Source organism: Corvus brachyrhynchos, unplaced genomic scaffold, assembly GCF_000691975.1.
Source record: "Corvus brachyrhynchos isolate BGI_N302 unplaced genomic scaffold, ASM69197v1 scaffold61, whole genome shotgun sequence".
Classification (NCBI taxonomy): Eukaryota; Metazoa; Chordata; class Aves; order Passeriformes; family Corvidae; genus Corvus; species Corvus brachyrhynchos.
The window spans coordinates 2878036-2901172 of record NW_008236478.1 but is presented as its reverse complement, the minus strand read 5'-3'; the positions used below and the strand labels follow the sequence as shown (position 1 = coordinate 2901172).

The 23137-nt window shown below is 38.9% G+C and overlaps 1 protein-coding gene across 6 annotated transcripts in view; it reads right to left on the bottom strand.

Moving 5' to 3' along the window:
- MAPK8 (mitogen-activated protein kinase 8) overlaps nucleotides 1-23137 on the bottom strand; it is a 182172-nt gene that overhangs the window by 19861 nt on the left and 139174 nt on the right. For 4 of the 6 annotated variants that reach the window (XM_008643768.2, XM_008643773.2, XM_008643769.2 and 1 more), the window contains exons 2-3: nucleotides 3344-3510; nucleotides 578-707 (exon numbers count right to left, since the gene is read on the bottom strand). In XM_008643768.2, coding sequence (XP_008641990.1) covers nucleotides 578-707; nucleotides 3344-3465 — 252 coding nt within the window. In that variant the 5' untranslated portion in view covers nucleotides 3466-3510. Of the gene's footprint in view, nucleotides 1-577; nucleotides 708-3343; nucleotides 3511-7527; nucleotides 7553-23137 lie in introns of those variants that run through there. The other 2 variants (XM_017725980.1, XM_017725982.1) reach the window with 2 other exon arrangements.

The following is a 23137-nucleotide window of genomic DNA, read 5'->3' as shown; positions in this document are numbered from 1 at the left end:
TAGCAGCCAGGACAAATTTTATCATCCTGATGGGGGATTAAAAGAGAAGGTAAGGAATACTGCACACATCTGACTCTGAAGGAAAAAAATGGCCAACACCAGCCTTCTGCAGTTCAACTCCAATAAATTTATCACTTACTCTCTCCCCATTTCTGTGATCTTGTCTACTGCACAGCTTCATAAACACCAGAGAGTTACTGCTGTCGCAACAGAAGACTCTAAACTCATTCGTGCTATGTATTATAGTATTTATAAATATATAGTATTTATAAAAGTATTATAGCCTTTTCCTTTTTTCTCCTATGTGTCTATCAGCAGGACACACTTACCAGCCATTTGACAGCTGCTTGTAAATGTTAGCAATATAACACTGACTCCCTTGCTGAGTTTGAAGGGGGTATTTAAAGATTGGGCAGGTATTAAAACTAGTCGTTAATAGCTATTATGCAAGACCCTTCTGTACTTATCATGGAGATACAACCATGCAATGAAAATCTCTGAAGTCACTTTCCAGACTTTTACAAAGGACAGCCTTCCAGTTAATTCTTTAACATCTGAAGCAGGACACTGCACTCACATTTTTGTGATTAACGCACTTCATAAGAACAAGCTCTCTGTAGGCTCTTTTAGCGTGGGTTTGGTTCTGAAACGGTCGGCTTAACTTCTTGATTGCAACATTCCGCTCAAGGATGGCATCGTAAGCTGCGCTGTAATTAAAAATAACAGTATTACATCTCTAGTGTCAAGGTCCTTTAAGCTGTGGCAGTTGCAAACTTTTTCAGATAATTTGTATCATGTCTGCAGAAACCCCAGATTTCCAGTGTTATCCAGCTTTAGGAATGTGATATAACAAAGTGCTCTTGTATGCTGAGTGATTCAAAATTTAAAGCTATTTCCCAGTTTTAGAGTACTAACGCATGACAACCTCTACAATATAATGCAGTATTTCTGCTTCCAAAGATACTGAGTTCTTGCCACTCATTGGCACTCAAGAACAGACCATCTAAAAAAGATCCAAAACACTTCAAACATAAAAAGCACATCAATTTTACATAAAATCTTCACACTAAAAGGAAGGGAGAAGGCAGGAAAAGTAGGTTATAAAAAGGTCCCATGCTTTCACTTATGTAGTTGCTTAATATCCTGATAACAATGACAGCATCAAAGTCGAGACAAAAAGTGTTAAGAAATCTTTAACCTCTAGATGTCACTGGCTTTAACTTGGTGAAAAAAAAAATAACATTTTGTTTGCAGACTAATGCCAAGATTGTCATATGATTCAGGGACAGGCTGTTTAACTGATGAAGACTGTTATTGGAGACAACTCCCTTACATATCACATTTCCGTGACAGGAAGGCATGGCTTGTTTTTCCTGTAAGAGCTAATACAACAGCTGACTGCCATGCAGATTCAGGAAATATTTAGCAGTTACTAAAAACATCTTAGCAGGGACAATATTATTTTCTTGTCTCTTCTCAAGAATGGTACTGAAATCTAATGAAGGATATCTACTAGTAAACAGTAGCATCTATTAAATCCAACTAACTACTTTAAAAAGTGGATTGTCTATGTACTATGTAGGCTTGAATGATTTGTAATTTATCATCAACAAAACCTCTAGACACTACTGAAGAAAAAGAATGGGAACAACATATATGGTAACTTTCTCTGATGTAGATTTTCCATTATATCTGGAATTCCCCCACCTGCCCCAAAGATAAAGATTATTTTAGGAAAGACTGCCAACATGGGACTCCTGTTTTAGTATTTAAACTTCTGCATTCCCTGTACATAACAGCAGCTGAGAGCCTGTTTCAGTATTAGGCCATCTACTTAATATTCCCAAATCAAGCTGCATCAGTTACAAAAACAGACCAAAAAACAAAAAAAAGAACAAGCAAAAAAAAAAACCCACCCACAAAAAAACCCAAAACAAAACACCAAACAAAAAAACCCCCAAACAAATACAAGCCATCACCACTGACAACAAAAACCCCAACCCAAATCACAAGAATTGCACTGTATGGAGATACATGGCAAGATTTAACCACAGTCCTCATCAGGGTAAGCACAGAGATTAAACTAAAACGGCTTCAATTACCACTAGCAGCAATTACAGAATGGCACTAGAGTATTACACAGTCAGTTTTCAGATGTCAGCTCTAGGAAGGGCAATAAATTTGGAAAACAGGCATTAAGAACATATGACTGGCCATCAGAAGGATAGTAGTAACATCTAAAGCTTTTATTGGCATTTCGATAGCAACTAAACAAACTAGCCAAGCAACTGTCTACATCCTCAGTATATTAACACACATGCAAACAAAACTAAGATCAGTTCTTTTGTTGCTGCTAGTTAATACCAGTAATCTTAATGCCAGAAGTTACCATTTCAGAAAACAACTCTTTCTAGAGTTCTTTCTTCAAGTTTCCATTTGCACTTTTTACACTGTTTTATTAATCCTGCTAAAACACAAATGTGAATTAACACCCATACCACATATTCTCTAAACACTGATCAAGACAAGATCAAGGTAGTAAAGGGGTTACAGATTTGAGATTATGCTTTCCCCTACCCTTCTCTTGCTTGACGTTTTTGTATTTTTATGTACCTGGTTAACTTCTTAAGAGTTACAATAAACTGAAAAATCTGCAAGGTCCTGTGATACCTACATCCTTCTCAAACAGTCAAAAAAAGCTTCCAGGAAGGTTAAACCAACATTTCTCTTCGAGGCAATGGCACTGCACAGGAAACAGTGCCTACAGGCAGCCAGTTGTCAACAACTTGAATCAGCTGGACACTTTTCAGACCACACAGCAGAGCTCTTATTCAAAGAATGACACTGTCAAGTCATACTTTTCTGAACTGCATAAGGTATTTACGTATGGCAGTCAGCATCCCAAATGCTCACTCACTGGTATCAAGGACTACTCAGATTATGAAATTAAATGAAATAGACTCCTAACAAACCATTTCAAGAAGTGCAAACATTTACAAGCAGCAAATATTATATAGAGTATTTCTGGCTTTTGTTTCACTGCAAGCAGTGTGTCCTAGGATTCGATTAGTTTCTTTATCTAGTTTCTTTTTCCCCCACTAATTTACGGGACTCAGCACAGCTGGCTGAATTTGCACAGAAGGGCATCAGTTCTGAAGCTGGAAAGGACACAGGTCAAAAACCAACAGCAACAGCCCTTGCTGAGGAAAAATGGCCAGCAGTTACCATTGCTGTTTTGCCTGCAAAAGGTAGTTCTCCCCACTCCTGCTCTGTAAGACACAACACCTCAGAAAACTACATTAAGGAAACCTAAAGGTACATTTAAATTCTAGAGAAACCTTACCATACTATCCCTTGTGCTCCTGATCCTATTGGTTTCAAATTCTGGTACCGTTTCAACACGGTGAATGTTGAGTCTCCAATCTCAACGCTGTAGAAGTTGTTGTCACGCTTGCTCCTGCTCATGACGGCAACTTGGTTAGTTCACTTCATCCAAATTTTGCTTCTGGCCTGTGAAGAAATAAAGTCAGAAAAACTAAGATTTTACAACTATATGTAATCTGACATAAGGCAGAACTTCTTATAAGACACTTCCCAAGTAAGTCTCATTTGCACAGGTAAGTTATTTTTAATGTCTGCAGGAATAAGAAAGCATGTGTTTGAAATGCTGTATTTTTAGGAGTGTTCCTAAGGTAAAATTCTAGAACATTAAAAATAATAGAAAGCCAAAAGTGAACAGATGGTAGCAAAAATCTTAGATGGAAATTACAGAAGATCAAAACGCAGGAAGCTCCACACCATTCACAGAGCTCCAGGAGTCCTACCATCCCTTCATAAACACACATGCAGCAAGAGAGCAGGGCTTGGGCCAGACACTCTGCAGAGGCCCCATTCAACCTGAATTGTTGCATGAATCCATAAATATACAAACGAAGTCTTCCAAACATTGCAATCATCAAAATACTCTTGGTCACAACCACCAGGAATACCTGACACTGACATGGAAACACATACAGTCAATCTAAGCCAGAGAAGAAAAACTGGCCTTGTCGGAGATCTGTCATGAGGAAAAGTAATAATCACAGAGAGAACAAAAGTAAGAAAAACAGATGTATACCCTACCTAAGTCCTCTCATATTAAAAATAAAGAAATGCAACAGCTCAATGCAGATGTCCACAGGAGAAAAAATAAAACTGCATTGTGGCTTTTCCAGTAATATTTCTAATTTCTTTGATGCTAACTGTGGACTTTTAACTTTGTCTTTACATAGGTTTTGAGTATAGCTAGAAGAGATGCCTAGTAGTGCAAATATTTGACTAGAAGGACTGTCTTTGTTTCTTCAAGAGTGACAGCATGCTGTCTTCTGTTGTTATTAACTTAAGGAACATTTTCCCAGTATTATCCATCAGTCCCAAACAGATTCTTGCATTCCATATGCCACAACAGTATACATTAGCTAAATTTTAAACAAGGTTTGAAAACTCAAGACAGTGCAAACATGGCCTCCACAAATAATTACAAAGGTTGTACAAGTAGTACTCTTTTAAGAATCTATGCATTCCACTTTCTACTAGCTAACCTGCATTCATTTCACAGATAGACAGGTACAATCAAAACACTCTGAAGTTCTTTAAAGCAGACATTTTAAACTAGTTGATATTTAACTAATTAAAAATGTGCTACCTTAATTGGCATTTATCTCAAAAGAAATGTCAATTTAAAGACCCCTTTTCCAAAATACTGTCAAAAAACCCCCAAACCTCTGTTATAAAGAGTTAACTAAATACCAAAGCAGCTTCTCTCAGTACATTGTCAATTTTGTTAAAGGCTTCCTTCCCCAGCTGACAGTGGAGGCAGAACTGGACTATAGTAACTGCTCCTTAACACAAGGAAAAATCTGTATCCAGACTGTACTGGTAGGGGGAGGTCAGCTTACTGGAGGAAGACAAAAAGCCTAATTTCTTAGCAATATATGACACCAACTCCAGCTCTTTCTTCCCTATCCACCTTACCACTACATCTTTGGACTCTGCCACTTTCTCAACACTCTGTTCACAGATATACTTGCACATAGTTTTGGAATAAAAGTGCCCAACAACATATAATGACAAAACCTCCTGTGAATTAGGATAGAGAAAATTTGTTGTGGACATGAAATCAGCCAAACACCTTTTTGAAAATCAGAAAACAAAGAACAAAGACACTAATTCATATAATCTTACATTTGCTCATTGTCAGCTGAGAAAAAAACCAGTATCTTGAGTTTATGCGCTAAAACTGTATTAAGATCTAGTGACACTGAACAGTGCAGGATTAGCTGGCACAGCTTAGTAGACAGAGCTGTTATTTGGTATCAGCATCAAGATAATGAAAGTTTAATACTTCACTATGGATAACTCCTCAGAAACGAATGCAGGAAGCACTGCTGCCCTCCCTCCAAGGTTTCCAGGTGAATGTTGGCACCTTTCCGTTAAAAGTCAGTATTTTGAATAGCCAAATCCAAGTGTTTAATTGCGTTTTCTTCCATTTTGGTAAACTTCATAGAATCAAAGAGTGAAACAAAGCAAGTATAGTTTAAGAAAAGGATCTTGAGAGACACTGTTCTCTGAGAAAATAATTCCTTTGTATTAACAGATTTTACACATATACCATACATAGTATTATAACCAAGCAAGTTTTATTGCCTTGAAGCTTCATAATTTGCTACATGTTCAAAACTTTAAAATATGCTTGCCAGTACGTCCAGGAAAACTTGTATTTACTAACCATTTTATAATTCATAATAGTATTTTAGTATACAGCAATATGTAAATAAAAGAAATCATTGTTTTATTTTTACTAATAATATGAGGAAGGAGCGAGAGGTATCCCAAAGTGAGGAAGGAGGAGTATCTCCACTTGTTAAATTATCATTCTTTATTCTGCAGCCCTACATGGCATTCATCAAGAATTATCAGTCTGCACTGTGACAGCAAGAGGTACAGTCTCTCTCTCCATTTTAAATGCGTGGTCTCCCAGCATAAAACAGATTTACTCAGCGCTTCAGAAAACATGGAGCCAATTCTCAGAAAAGCCATTTCTTGCACATTTTGTGTGGTGAGTATGGGATATAAAAAAGCCACTTGGATGTAATGCACTCAGATCAGCAAAGAGGTCTCAGAAACCATATATGCCTTATCCCTGCCTCCAACCCTTTGGAATTTCATCTGGCTATTACAGCTTCCTCAGACTGAACCAGCCCTGACATCCACCTCTTCCACACCCCTTGCCTCAGTGTCTCATAACTTCTACACAGTTTTGTCCATCAACCATGGAGAGTGTCAGCCTCTCATTTTATAACCAAGCTAACTTCCATCCCACTCAGCTCAGAACCCGTTGTGCTCCCCGTTTCTTCATCTCAACGAAAGCATCCTCAGAAATGCCTGGTCCTGCCCAGCTCTGTGAACACAGCTCACAGAAAAAGGCCAAATACTTATTTTTTCTATCTGTTAATTTACTGGTGACTAGTCTTATGAAGTCTAGCTTCAAAGATCCACAACACCAAAAATCCTATCTTTAAATATTAAAGCAAGCCTAAATTCAGAAACAGTCAGGCTTCTAAGATTCTTACACAATGTATGTGTGCCATGTCCTTCATTAAAACATGATTAAGCTATATCAGATAAACTCGCCTGTCTGAAATCTGACATTTTGTTCCATTTTTTCAGCAATTTTGCAGAAGCACATATGCAAAGAGAGGGAGGATGCAGACTCGAGATTTCTATTATTAAAGAGGAAACTAATAATACATTTGTCCCATTAACTGTCAACTTGCTGGAATGCTGTCAACTATCAGCAGGGGAAGAATCCCACAGAAAGCTTCAATTTCATCTCACACATCAACCATTGTGCCTTTCCTTGAAAATACTGTGCCTAAGCAAATTTCACTACATGGCAACCTTTTACTGGCAGCCTGCAGTCAGTCAAGATAAGGACATTTCAAAACTGAATTCTAATATATTCCTGTGTGGTTACTAACTCTTCATATTGCCAGAAGCACTATTTACCCAAGGAAGCACAACAAAAATGTAGGAACTGAACATAACACTATATCCAGAGTGAAATCCCCTAGTGGATCTGCAAGGCTGTGTGTAAGTTTTATTCTGAATTCACTAACAGCAACTACAATTCAACAGTTCTTCAGGAGACTTCAGGTGGCCAACAGCTTCCACTCATCAGTTCTGTGCAGCCTGATTGATACAGCTGTAAAAACAAACATGGATGGACTGAACATGTAACTCCATGAAAATGTATGTAGCATTTATCTATGAAAGTATCATGGCTAAAAAGCACGGACATTTATAAATTGTTCCACTAAGACCTCCTCCTCCACAAGTGAATAATACTTAGAATGAAGTTTGACCAAAAGTCTTCATCCAACTTTAAAACAAGCATATTTAAAACAGTAAAGAAACCATGTATAGCATTGTTCATACCCAAATATGCAAACATTTGCCATTTGCTTCTGCTTAAAGAAAGGCATGTACCTTTAGCATGTCTCAACAAGACTGTTCTTCATAAACTTGCTGACTTCAAGATATCTGTAAGACAGCATAATGCTGTATTTCAATACTAAATTTTGTCCCTAATACAGACAACATTCAATTTACTAATCAAGATACAGGACAGGACTGTACAGACAGTACATGTTAACATGTTTTTCCAGTACAGCCTAAATATATTGGAGAAACAGATGGGTTTGGGATAGAAATGAATGGTGGGAAAGGGAGGAGCTAATTCTTTGCTCATACAGCTTTCAGTTTAAAAGCCCTACTGCAGGTGCATTAAAAACTTTAGAAATGGCCAGATTAAAAAAAAAAAATCCAACAAAACACAAAAACTTGCAGTGCAAAATTATATAAACAATAGGAATGTATCTGGTAGACTTGTCTTTGCAGACTTCATAAACTGATTTCTTTAGAAGGCAGAGAGAGATGGCTTGATACTCATTCCAGACCTTGTTTCATTTAATGCTTTTTACACATACAACACCACTGGTCAGTGCAGTAAAGCAGCCTCCAGAGTAACAGAGCTTTAACTCTGAAGAGCACACTGCAAAGTGCAATGAACATAATGTGTTTGGACCAGAGCTGGCACCAGCGTGGCTCCATCGAGGTTCTCGGCTGTGCAGAGCTCATGGGACAGAGCCTTATCAGGCCTGTCCTCATTGTATCATTCTGGCTGAACTTGGGCAACCTCAAATTGTGCTTCTAAAAATCAGTCCAGGCTCATCTGCACTAGGACTCCAAGAAGTGTAGCTGAAACAACAGCCAATTAAAAACATGCCCAGCTCATGGGCCCCTGAGTTAAGCACAGCAAGCTTATGTATCCACAATTAGAAATTAATTGCAAACACGTGCTTTCCCCAAGACATCTGCGTATTTACCTTCTGCACAGCAACACCATGAAATAACAATTTCTTGCCTATGACATCTGCTAGCCTTCACATCAGAGACCAAGACAGTGCTTTTGAAATTAGAAATTACTTAAAAACAACACATAATTATGCACAAGGTTACTTTGCTTAGGCAGTGACCTGAATGCATGCATTCCAGGCATACAGAGGAACAGAAATGGAACAGGTCTTGTGAAAGAAAGCTTCTCTCACTTTTAAATAAGAGCACAAAGTATTTTACAACCTCTTCTGCACTTTCCCATCACTAGAGATAGTGACAATGAACAGGAAAACTTCAAAGGTTGCATTAAAAACTGAAAAAAGTCATATATTTGAGGTGTCTCTTCTGTTCAGACAAAGAAATGGAACCCCAGAGATAATTTTCCCACTAGGGACATGGAAATAGAATAGGCCAGAACTTAAGGCCAACTTAAAGGGTGGAAAAGCATTTGCTCTGTACAGCTCAGTCTCTACGACTGCTCTTAAGTGCTGGCTTATACCTTCATTAGACGACATGAAAATCCAGGATTCGTCCCATGCTATAATGCAGAATCCCTTACTCGAAGTATCCTTTTATATAAGAAATTATACATACTCAGGTTATTTCTACTGTGGTAAAGAAGCACAGCTGAGAAGATATTTTCATACCCCAGTATCTTGAAAAGCAGTAAAACATAAGAAATGAGAAAAACCAAAGGTGGGAACAACCATCATTAACTACAAGTTTTGAATGAAATCAGACTTGGTTTTCATGTTCATGATTTCTAAAGCAATCCTCTCCTAACAAGCAAGCATCAAGTGGGCTAAGTCTTGGAAGAAACTCTGGATGCTAAGCCAGCAAACAGTCTTTGGGACAAGACATGTCTGAGGTACAACACAAATACCAACTACCCACAGTCTGTCTACATGTGCTGGCAGAACTGTTCCATAGTGAAAGATTACTACAGGAGCTGCTCAGAAGTAGGCCTGATGAAAAATGAAGACCATGACAGTCAAAGAGATGCAGAAATGGAAGGAAGCAATTTTAAAATAAAACAATTACATATATTAATGTATTAAATAGTAATATAATCAACAGAAAATAACAATATAAACTACATATCAATAATGATTCAATAACTCCATTTAGAAGGCATCTAACACTATGAAAATGAATATTCTGTAGGAATCTGTGGTTGACCTAGAAAAATCCAACAGTTCTTCAAGTACATGGTAGTCTACTACTGAATGCAAAACAAACGGACAGTATATATAAAGCTCTTGCATTAATGTATTTAATTTCTTTGTGAAAATACAGTTCACACACAGCTGATTTGTATGCATCGTGTTTTTGAATGCCTTGTCAAATTTTCAGCTGTCATGTTTAAAGGTTTCTGGACATCTGCTAAATGAATAGTGCAAACACAACCTAGTTTTCACATATGCTTCAAAGGCTCAAATTTAGAAAACAAAAGAATTGTTTCTAAAGGTAACTTCATTGCTCATTCAGTTAGTCTCAAAAGTAATTATGGTTTTAATGTTTTGTTTGTTCATGCTGGCCTTGAAACTGAATGTTGTATTTTGCAATACTTCCAGCTCTGTTAAATGTTAACGCAAATAAAGCATTTGGAAAAAGGAGTTAACATTAGCTGGGTGAAAACTGCAGCAAGGTATTATTAAACCATTACAAATGCCAAAGATGTCTGAAAAACCTGAAGCTTATTCTAAAATAAAATATTCTCACTGTTGACTCTAGGATTTGCATGGCTTTCAAATTAAAACCATCTGATCTGTGAAAGCATAAGCTGAACAACTTCCACACAGTTGCCTGAACTCCTCCTAATGCTGACAAGTGTTTAACGAGGCCTCCAGCTGATGCACAATGGCCATGGCAGTGCGTCTCCCCTCAGCTAATGCACACCCACATTACAGCAGAACTCTGCCTTGCTCACACCACTCACAGGACGAGCAGCAGAGCACAAATTGAAAGTCTACAGCTCTGATCTCAGGAACTATTTTCTGCTTGCAACTATGAAACAAAACCACAAATACACTGGAGCGATTCTCACACAGCTCCGGTATGAAGCACAGTGCAGGTACGTTTCTTAAAATAACAGTACATTTAAATGCATCTTTTGTCCACCAAGAAGTCAAACTTCACTAATTGCAGATTCAGTAAAGCAAAGGCGGACACTAGATCTCAGTGTTCACCAAGAAAAGAAGTACTGAGGCAGGGGAAACCTGCATGAACAAAAGGGCACATTTAGATTTCTGTGTTATGAGTTGCCTACTGCTTTCAAGTTCAACAGAAAAGGGTAAGTCACTTCAGTTTGCCCGAAGACAAGAAATTTCAGGCACATTTAATTTTTTTAAACTTTAGGACTGTTGCATTTTTGTTATAGCCATTTTTATATGGAAAATTCAAAGCCAAGTACTTGATTTCCCAGAACCTGTTGAGTACTTAACAACAAACAGATGGCTTTCTCCACTGAAGATGATACTTGCAGAAAAGATTATAGGTTTGGTATAGAAAAATATTTGGCTAAAAAGCAAAATACTTCTGAGTACACAATAACAATGAAACTTAAGAAAATGTAATACGGGTTGTTTGAATCAAGGAATTAACTTCACTAGTTCAGCAAACATTGCTGCCAGATTAATAAGTCACCTGGAAAGATTTAGAGCCCTCTGTGTTAAACTAACTCTGTTCTCAGTACAGTTTACAGGGAACAACTATATAGAGTCCTACATTAAAAAACAATGAACAAAATCCATTAATACTAATGTAACCTTTGCCACAATTCAATCTTGCAGTTTACAGGTTCATATAGTGACTAACAGCATGCTCCAGCTGGATCACATGATGACTACTTCTAGTCATCTAGGAAACCAGATACAGTTTTCTTCATATACATCTGCCATCTCACCTTATTAAGATAGTTACTGTAATTTGAGGAGTCTACTAGAAGGGGAGGACATACAGGGAAATAAACCACCCCCTTCTCCACTCCAGAAGTCTTCAGGCCAGTATTCATCTTATTACAGTTTCCATGAAGATCATCTGTTAGAAGGCAAGTGCAATGGACTGAACTTAATTATGCACTACAAAAGTCACCTGGAGGCCCATCAATAAAAAGAAGGTGCCTACCACTTAAACAGCACAGGTTCACAGAGTTTGATAATCTGATTTTAATCTTCACAACTGATGCCTTTCCCCAAATACCAGTTCTGTTTGGAACAGACAAATAATCCTATTACCGTACATAGAGGGAGCTTTCTTGCAATGCTTAGCTCCCGATATAAGTATATAAAAACATAAAGGGCCTCAAGAGTCACAAGGTACTTAAGAGTTTTCACCCTGATTAGTAGTGACTGCAGAGTTTTTTCACAACCTGAATCAAAGCAGAAATAAATATTTAAAATTTACCAAGGATAACACGAAGACAAAAGCAACAACAAAGTAGAGCCTGAATTAGTAGCAGAACATTTGGGTGGGTTTTAACCTCATCTATAAAACACACAATGAGGATGATGCAGGAGGTCAGAATCCAAATGCCCTGAGGCTGAACTGAGGATGTTCTAGGGAAACACCAGAGCTACTGACTGATAAATGCTACTCAATTTCTCAAAAATTCTTCAACAGACTCCATGCCCAGCCCTCTATTTTTTCCTCTTGCAAAAACAGGTGAACTTTTACTTTTTATACTGTTGTAGTAGAATTTGAGGGGCAGGAAAGGAGAAACATTCTTCATAAAAAAACAACCAGCAACTTTTCTTTTTTATCTAAATTACATTTAACGAGCTTCCTACATTTTAGATCTTCCCCACCCTAATATTTATGTACTTTATAAACTACAATGGAAGGGGGCAGAATGTGTCCATAAAATTTCATGCATACTGAAAGCCAGCTTCCAGCTTAGGGACAGACTAGGAGTCATTAAAAGAAAATAAACATATATGCAAAAAAAGGATAGCAAATGCAGTTTTTTCATCTTAATCAAATGGACCTGCTGCTTCTTTCAGTTACTTCAGTCAGTGGGTGATACCCATGGAAGGGCCATGCCAGCAGCTACAGCACCTGGGTAGAGCACAGGTAAAGAGCCTGATCTCCAACCACCACTAACACCGGGAGCTTCCTTGTTTGCTTTGAAGGGAGGGACGGGAGAGGGGAGTTATTACTGGCAGCCAGGCAAGGATCTCTCCAGGAAAAAGGAACATACCTATTTCCCAAGCAGAGCTTCCAGCAGCAGCTGCTGGCTAATGCAGCCCCTTGAGTTTTCCCTTTTCATGCTGTTACTCATCCTCTCTTGAAAAAGCCAATTGCACTGACACTGAGGACAGACATGTTCTGCGATGTCACTGAAGCAGGGATGCCCCAGGGATTATATTCACAGAGTTAGTCATACAGACAGCAACTTGAACCTGGCATTTTCTCTAGCACTTCCCTTGTCAGATTCATCTGACTGATACCATAGCATCTAACCAAAAGTAGATGTTTCCACTAAAGAGTGCACTATTTTGGGAACCTCACCCCAAATGGTTTCAAAACTCACAATAAAAGGTTAATAACAAAATCAGGAATGAGCTCAAATAGCTAATTTTAGACATCATGTTTTTTGCACCAGTGCTGGAATTCCTGCATCAAATTACATTCAAATACGAGGCAGCCTGAAATAGCCATCACTCACAGGTGCAGTCACCAGTGCCAAAATATAAACAGCTGAACCTGAAATTAGGGAAACCTGGAGACAGGGATTTTTGTATTAGGCAACAAGAACTTGAGCTTTTCCACTTCCATGTCTCAAGTACCTCCACAAACAGTCTGATATAGAGTCAGAAGTAACTAATGATCCAGAGGCTGTTTAACTGTAAGGAAAGACCTGCGACAGGCAGCAATAAAATTAAGACTGTAACTAGCAGAATACCGATAGCATCTATAGAGAGGTAGTGTAAGATCACATGCAAACATGCAGAAAGTCACAAGAAACAATTCCTGTTGTTAGACACTGCTCCAGGTGAGCCATTTCCTAGGACTGCTGGGGCAGCTGGGATGGACAGAACCCACAAAGCTCCAACAGCAATTTCACACACTGCTCCCCATGGAGCACAGGCAGAGTCAGCACGTCCGCATCACATTTCCCTCAGAAGCTCAAAGCAAGCATTTATGCAAACCAAGTACAACATACCAGTATTTTCTCATCCTGACTCCTGAACGAGGGTCAGCAGCACCAAATTAAAATGCTGAACCTGCACTCACAGCTACTGAGTACCCTCTATATAAAAATCAGTATTAAAGCACATTTCTAAAGCAAATTATCCTATTGTGAAACATCTCTTGCAAAACACCTAAAATAAGACAATCAGTATCATTTCTGGTACCACTAAAACATTTGTTTTGTCTAATATCAAATTCAATTCATCTGAGAACTGAATATATCAAATTCAATTCATCTGAGAACTGAATTCTTTAATCAGATAAAACACATCACACACCTTGCACTAGCAGGAAAATGAAGAACCAAGTAACAAATGCACCCACAGTAAATTACTCACAAACAACCTAAGTTTTACAGTGATTCTCTTTTCAAAACAGACATTTTTTTGCTTTTTATCAGTAAACTTCCTATTGACAGGATTTCACTTAATCCACTTTCCTCCTTTTGCACCTCGATTTCTCTACGCTGACATTGTCCCATAATGCCATTAGTCTATAAATTACAGCCCTTCTACTATCAAAAAAAAAAAAAAAAAAAAGCATATAATAGTTATGCATCACGAGTTAAGGCATTGTTTGTTAATGGCACAGAGACAATAAAAGAGATTGCCATAAAGCACAGGAAAAAAGCCACATGGCTTTCTGTTTGTCACATGGTTTTCTGTTTCTGTTTATCTTACACACACAAGCATTACCTAAACCAGTCAGGTAACTGATTCACTTCTGGCACTTTGAGCTACCCAGTTTTATCTCTCTTTTACAACTGTGACTAAAGCAGCTGGTCACAGAAGAAATTATCCAAACTTTTGGCTTAGGGCCTGCTTGCCAACTAGGCAAAACACACACTACAGCCACCAGCAGCTCTAACTTCATCCCATGGGAAGTAAAACAAAATTAAGATTCAGAAAACAGAAAAATGAGGAGTCAAAATATAGAGACTTCCAGTAGCCTGAAGGCAAGGAAAGAAAGATGCATAAGTGAATGCATGATATCAGCTCCATGAAAAGGTGAAAATTTGTGCTTGCTTATCTAACATTCCTTCAGTCATCCCCCTCTCCTCTAAGCAAGCAGGAGAGTCTGCCAGTTTGTGACAGGGAAATGAAACCTTACATTTCTTCATCAGCTGGAATTATTACACACTGGGTGCTATCCAGATTTCCAGGTTTCTGCAATACTTTAAAGGTACATAATCTAAACATGAAGCTATCTCTAGACAAAGACATCAACATAAACATTTAAACCTCCTGAAGAGTGCACTAAGAGTTATGATGCTGAAGACTTACCTAAAACTTTATCTGAGGCTTTCAAGTTGATTTCAGTGATGGACACAGTCCTGGTAATCCAAATCAGCAGCAAGTAAGACAGCAGCACATACAACTTGCCAGCGTTTCTCACCGTCAACTCCTACAACACAGCTGCTCTGGAATACCAGTGCACCCTCTCTGGAAAACCCTCACCTGTGGCCAACAGCACTTAACTAATTCTCACCAAGTCACAGATCACTTCTAATCTAGTTTACTACAGTGTTACTCTGCTGCAACATGGTATTCTGTATTACATGTTTTCCCAGGGGCTGTATTTTGTGATAAGGCTACATGTGACACAAACCTTAACATAGGAGGCTGTACAGTGACACAATGTATTTGTAATGGAATACACTGCAGAGTTCCTCTGTTCTTAAATATTCCTGTTTTATCAAGTCATTAGACATCAGCAGAGATTCTTTTAGAAAAGTATCTTCCATTCCCTTTAAAACAGGTTTTAGATTCAAATGCCAGGAGGCTGTAAATGAGGCAGACAGGCTGCAGCATGCAATACTAAGCAGCCTGTAAACTGGCTTTTCTAATGATGAAGATTCTCATCCTACCTTTCCTCTCACTTTTTTTTATGGACTACTGAACTGTGACTTTAATTAACCATGAAGAAATTTATTAGGTAGCATTTTTCTAGAACAAGCATTATCAGGATGAGTACTGCTATATCTACAGAAAAAATATCACTCTGCAAACCCTGCTGTGCTACACATTTCATAGGAGAGCATCTCTACAGCTTCTTCAGTGCAATGTCATATGAAGCTCCACTACAGATAGTTCCATGATGAATCCTACTATCACAATATAAGTAGTAACATTTACTGTCTTCCAGGTCAGTTTTGCCACAGAAATCATAAACTACAATGGCTTCAACAAAAGAAAACTTGTGTAACTCTCTACTTTGGCAAAGAAGCTGTTATGACAACAGATTAGAAGACTATTCTTAGCAAAACTCTCCTTTTCAGAAATAATAGGATAAGACAAGGATCTTCCAATTCCTTAATCCTTTTTCAAATAAAAGTTTATAGAAAAGAATGGTAAATAGGGAGAAAATCAAGGTACACATTTTTTCAAAAGCTTAAGATATTCAGGTTTTTTGCAGGGCACTATTTGTCAACTTAATTTGTTTTGGGTTTTTTAATAATGCTCTTAAAATCTCAAATCAGTGGAAACTCAGCAAAGCAAGAGTTCAACAAGCTGTTCTATTTTAAGCACCCAATTTAACTGTCAGAAGTGCAATCTGAATGCCTGCTGCTGGATCCAGAAAACAGGTTTAATCATAATCATCCCTAAATGATGACTGGAACTACTACATTCTAGGGAATGCCATTCCAGACTGCTCTATGTACCTTCCTTTTGGCAGAATCATGTGTCAGGGCCCATTCAACTTACTCAGGTACTTGAAAAAGCTTAACCATAAACTAACCTGAAATTCACAAGAAAAGAATAAATTACTAATCTGGCCACAACACTGTTTCAGCTGACTACCTAAGGGACCACTAATTCCAACCATTCCACAAAGGTCTGTCTGCCTATGGTAGCTCTCTGCCCATCCAATGACCACTGGCAAAGCAACAAACAGGCAAACCATCAGCAATGTAAACCAGTAAATACGACTCAGAGTGCTTCAATGAGATCCATGTAAGTTTAGAAGCAAAATCCCATTCCATGATGGGAAATGCTTGTTCTTCAACCTCTTCTTGCAGGGGAAGGCAAAGCATATACAAGCTAATTGTTTCAGTAAAAGAAACAAATCAAATGGTTCTCTAATTGTTTTAAAGGACAACAGCAAACAAAAGATACCAAGTGACCTAAAATAGTAATTAAATATCAGTGATCAAGAGGACAATAGCTATAGAACATTAGAGGAAGGAAGGAGTTGCGTAACAGCTGGGAAAAAAGTTTTCAGAACATTTTAAAACTACATTACTTTTAACTTTAAATCCCAGCTACAAAAACTTAGAATCCAATTATGAATGTGCTACTTTTGTTAATTCATGCATTTATCTGTGAAATACAAGCAGATTAATGTGCTATGAAATCCTGTCTAAAGTATTTGGCATAAAATACTTCTGTAATAAAAGCTTGAGAATGCAACAAAAAACTCCCAACACATGACAACTTCAGCACTAAGAGTTCCTTCAGAGATACCTATTGTAACACAATACAATACTTTGCACAATTATTTTTTGGGAGTGGGGTGGGAAGGAAGGCAACACATTTCAAAATAAAGCAACTACTTTCTAGGTAGTTTGTAGGAAACTACACCAATAATTACTAATAGCAATAGCCTGTTCTATTGCCCCATTTCTCTTAGACCTCAGTAGTGCCTGATGCTCTGCCCTACTGTATGGGGTTTGCATGGCTGGGTCCTGGTAGCGGGGGAAGTACAGGGGTGACTTCTGGGAGAAGCTGCCAGAAGCTCCCTCCGTGTCCAGCGGAGCCAACATCAGCTGGCTCCAAGACAGACATGCTGCTGGCCAAGGCTGGGCTGATCAGGAATGATGGGAACACCTCTGAGATAGCAGATTGTACTGGGTCTGGCTGAGCTGGAGCTCATTTTCCCACAGCAGCTCTCACAGTGCTGGGCTTTGCCCTGGGAGCTAGAAAGGGGCTGACAGCACACCAGGGTTTTGGCTATTACTGAGCAGAGCTGGCACAGCATCAGCGCTGTCTCTCCAACACTGCTCCCATCAAGGGGCAGGAGTGGGCAAGATCCTGGGAGGGGACACAACCAGGCCAGCTGACCCAAATTAACAACAGGGATATTCCATAACATATGACAGACGTTCCCAAAAATAGGAAGAGTTTGAGAATTCCCATTCTTTGAATAAGAATACTACCCTTCAGAAGCACTGCTGTGCACTGTACACTAGCACTGCTGGATATGCATACAAAGAGTTGTGATGAGAAATCTTCTGAAGAAAACTAAAAAACAATTTCATATAAACTAAAATAGGGGGAGAATAAAGTAGCCCTCGTCACATCAAGGCTTTCTGATTTTCCCACAATGCCATGCTATTAACAAAACCTTTTTATGTCCAATATAATCCTGTTATAAACTGAACCGTCTTTTTTCTTCCACCATCTTGATATTTAAGTGGTACAAGAACCTTGCAATGCTTTTTTGAAAGCAGCAAGAGAAACCCTGTCTGTTGTTCAACAAAGATGAGTTTTCCACTGCTGGAACTGTGCAAATAAAAGTCAACCACTGCTGGAAGGCTTTGCTACTCATTAAATGAGCCACTGCCACGCACAAGGAGCTCCCTATTACTGTGTGTCTCCCAAGCATTCACTTTTTGGCATGAAATGAAACAAGTGAACCTAGCCTACACCTTTCTAATAAACCTTTTTAGGTTATGATTTAGGTTATGATTCCTTAAGGTGGCCAGGATGTTTGTCATCATCCAAAACACAATAATCCAGAATTTACCAAGATTTATGCTGGTTGGCACATCAACCATGGCATTCACTTTTACTGTTTCCATAGTAAAATGTAACATTAGGATTACATCTTCAAAACTATGTACTTTTACACCCATGGTACTGCAAGTACGCATTGTGACTCGTACTTACTCCAACATCATCTTAGGTGCTAAAGCTACTAAAGAATACATTGAGGATTCTCAAGGATGTGCCATCCCTAACACCAGATTTCCTACACAGTTCTCTCAAGAGTCACATATGAGCAGCTGTATTCATACATTAAAACACCTACAGATTCATACCAGGACAGCTGCTTTGTTAAGATACAAAACACTCACTCTGGGTTGTAACTGTCTGTACTGCTCACCTCACTTATCACTAAGATCTCTGGTTGGTTTTACTAAATAAACGAATACGTAAAAACTTGTAGAAACAAATGAGGTGCAGGACAACATCTTCTCAAGGCAGCACAAGCATTAAAGAGAGATTTATGCATCTGCCAAAGCCCTTTTTCCTTCTCCCAGCTGCCATTTGTCCTAACACTCCTCTGCAGTCATGCACTGCTACTGTGACCAACTGGAACTCGGAGCTGGTTTGCACCATGAAGCCACTCGCCAGGATAAATAACCACACTCCAGCTAAGGAACCATCACCCATCCAGCAGATCAAAGCCCTGCAGCAGCAGCTGCCACCAACATGTTCCTCCAATACAGAAAGCAAGACCTGGACTAACTTCAGTGGGCTACCAGGCTGCTGACTGCCAGCTGTTTCTTTGGAGATGGGTTTCTGTTTATCACAGGCATGACAGATACCATAACCCTTTTTTTTCCTGACCTTTATGCTAGCCTGCAAGCACTTCTGGCCTAGTCAGCTGGAAAGTTCAATGCAGGGCAGCAAAATCAATATTGCCACTGGCAGACTCAAACGAAGATGCTTATCACATCTCATTACTTTTCCCTTCACAACTTCTAACACAGTTCTGAGCAACCTGGTTTACTTAAATCACTGTGCCTTTGTTTTGCCAACTTCCTCAAGTTACTTGGAAAACAGAAGTTTTAAAATCTATAAACAGTAGAACTATAATATGGCTTGAAAGCAACCTCTGGAGATCATCTACCTGCTCAAAACAAGTAGAACTTCAAATTTGTATTCCTCTCAGGCTTCTCTGGACCTTGTCAAGTCGAAAGTCTCTAGGATGACGATTCCATGGCCCCTCTGGGCTCTTGATACAAGAGAGGGACAGACTGCTACACCAAGACATTCATTCCCTTATGAAATTTCCTGACCTATTGAAATTTCCATTTTTGTGTATTGCAGCCATTGACTCATTCAGAGGGGCAAGTGGCTCCATCACCTCTATAACCCCTTGCTTAAAGCTGGTTAAATGCAGCAATTATGTTCTCCCACAGCCTGCTCTTCCTCAAGTTGCAAACCCAGTTCTTTGTGCATGCTCAGGTGCTTGAGCCCCCACCCACCTGTGGAACCCAGGGCTGGATTCCCCGTTTGTCCCTCACACAGTGCAGGTGTGTGTGATCTGAGCAGCTCTGCAGGGGAACTTCACAGATGGGAACAGCTCCTTCCCAGCACCTGCCGGTCAGGCCCTTCCTAACACAGCCCAGTCGGTAATTAATTACCCTTCAGGGGCACAGGGCTGACTCCTGCTCAGCAGAAGCCCCAGCTCCTCTTCTGCCAGCAACCAACAGCTGAAGAATCAGTTTCACTTTATAAACCCGGGCATTTCCATGACTCTGAGAGCCCAGTGAGAAACAGGATACGCACTGTTCATCATTCTTATTTCACAAAAATCAAAACACCAGACTTGAGGCATTTCAGCTTTTCTTCAGCAGATAAGGGGAAAAGGTAAATGTTTGAATGGACACAGATTACAATGATGGGAACACACACTTCAGCCATATTTCATAGTTAAAAGAATAAATACTCTTTTTAAGAGATAGATATAAAAAAATCAAAAAAACCTTGGTATAGCATCAATAAAGTAATGGAATGTTGTCAGAGTTGTGTGCTTGTCTCTTTTTTTTTCTTTAATACTCAAAAACCAGTGATTACAGCAAACAGGCATGTCCAGTAGCACTGCAGAATCAATGTTTGCCCTTTTGGTTTATTTTAAAGTGTACACACAAATGAGCTTGTATACAGTATTTGCTTTGTTTGCAACACAATTGACCATTGAGCCGAAGTGTATTTTTCTGTCAGTCCCCATTTCACCATTAGTCTGCAATATTCAACTAAGAATGATTAATAAGCATCCCATCTGTTCACATATCAAGCAGCATTTATCCAACAATAAAAATGACAGTATGGGCAACAACAATTTTAGTATCAAGCTTACAGGCAATCAATTTGGACAGAAAAAGAATCAAGAATTAGTCTTTAATAACTTAATAGAAAAAAATCATTTAAAGTTAAGGAGAAATGTGTAGCTATTAATTACACACTTGGTACACCAAGAGCATTATCTCTTCACACACAAGGATACCTTAAAAAAATATTTCAGAATCCATGGCAAAACTGTGAATTTCACAACAGGCAAGCAACATAAGTAGCCTCAACTGGATTTTTAAAGAGCTTTCAAATGCCAAGAGATCTTTCAGTAACATAAATGGAAGCCTGTTTCTGTAGGTTTTGAACTAAACTAAGAGGGTTTTTTTTAAAGGCAGCAGTTACAGCAATAAAATACATTTAGCCTGTATTAAAAAAACAGGCTCTAAACAAGACTGGTCTAATTTCCAAAGTGAAACATTATATATATTGAAAATAACAAATACAGTAAAACTGTATACACACAGAGCACTTTTTTTGCCAAGGGGAGGGATTGGAATGGTGGGAAAGGAAGGTTAAGAAATAGCACAGCATACATTTCAGGAGACTATTAAGAAGGACATTTGTATTTGTCCAGAATGCTAGACCAATCTTCAGAAATGAGGAGCTAAACATGTACTTCCCATGCATCTTTTAAACCATAAGCATCCAAATAATTTAGGAAGCTGAGGAAGGATGAAAAAGAAACCAAAACACATATACAGTAAATAGCCAGGTAGCATTATAATATCAAATACTAATTAAAAAAATAAATAATACATGAAATAAACACACTAATTCATTTCAGGTAAATAACGAGCAGGAAATAAATTCAGTTGTTACCATCTTGAAACATTTATTCATTTTTATTGAAACATTTATTCATTATTATTATAATACCTGCATAACAGTTCTACCTAAAGCATTTGCAAAGAAGGTTACACCTGCACAGCTATAAAGCCATCAAAAAAGCCTTGGTCCCTCAAGAGCAGGGCTAAAAGTAAAAATACAAAAACCACCCACAAAAGCCAACTCTGTTTCTGCCTAGAACGTGCAGTCCAAAAACTACAGGACCTGGAACCCTCTTAGATCACCTTACTAATATTGCTGATTTAGAAGTCTCCATGAAGTATACAGTAGCCCACAAGATTACTCTGAATGCTTCCACAAGCCAGTGGTCCAAAATCCTTGGGAGCTTTTGCAGTGGAAGACTTCATTAAAATTCCTGTTTCAGAATACAACTTTGTACAGCCTCTGCAACTCTGAACTACTTTTGGTTCAGTAGATACTTCTGTCTCTCTTTACCTACCACACTTTTACCCAGCTGGCCTTGAAAACCATCAAGACCTGCAGGCAGCCTGCAATGTGCCTGGTCCCTGTCCTGGCATCACATGTTATGCATCCTACTGTCAAACTAGCCTGTGTTACACATCTGTGAAGCAACTGGGGCAAAAAAGGGGGATGGCTGTGCCTAGAGACCAAGATCAAAGCAGGGGACTATTTTAAATTCAACATTTTTATTAGCTAATATCAGAAGAATCAAGAGCTTCCCTTCATTATATACAAGGAACACTCAAGTCAGTGAAACCACTTTGACAGCACCCTTAAATAAGCTTGGCCCAGATTAATTTCATGTTACACTTTAAGCCATTTCCAAGTTATCTAATACACTGATATACCCACAGGCATACAGAGAGGCATGTCAGTTACTATTCTGCCCTGGAAGTGCATTTGTTGGCATCTCTAGAACTGAGACCAGGTCTCACATGACCTGCAAGACCATCACTGGTTAAGTCTCCACACCTGTAAGTAAAACCCAGCTGCAATGAGGAAGGTTGCTCAATTTCACATGCACATGCCTTAGGGCAAGTAATACTTTCCACCCCGAACAAGCAAAACACCCTTTGTGTTTATATTATCAGATAGGCCAAAGCGTGTAGGATTTGTTGATTGCCTGAAAGCCTTCAGCAAGCCTGTTCTGTACAACAGTGAGATTCAAAACCACGCCATACGTGCAAAACCATTATTGTAGCTGGGGAGTGGAATAAATAATCAAGTGGGATTTGTTTTTGTAGGTTATTAAAGGAGCTCAGGTCAAACTTCACTGATGGAATTGCTCCAAGCAGAAAAGCATAAAGAAACGGGCTTTGGAAGGAAAGCTGGATGTAACAACACAGAAACCAAAAGCAAAAGAAATTCTGCACAGAGACAGCTCACTCCGTTTGCAAGAAATTTAAGAATTAAAAGGCAAAAGAATCAAAGACACTGCTGGTCACCCCCAGCCCCTGTATCTAGAGCAGTTACATTATCCCAGAGAAGTATTTTTTGCTTTAAAAGGCATTTTTGAGAGCAAGGTAGTTGCCCACGGAGGGCTGCATTCCCACCACCCCGCCCTATAACGCTCCTTCCCCGAAGACGGAGCGGCCAGCCCGGCCTGCCCGGGTGCCCCC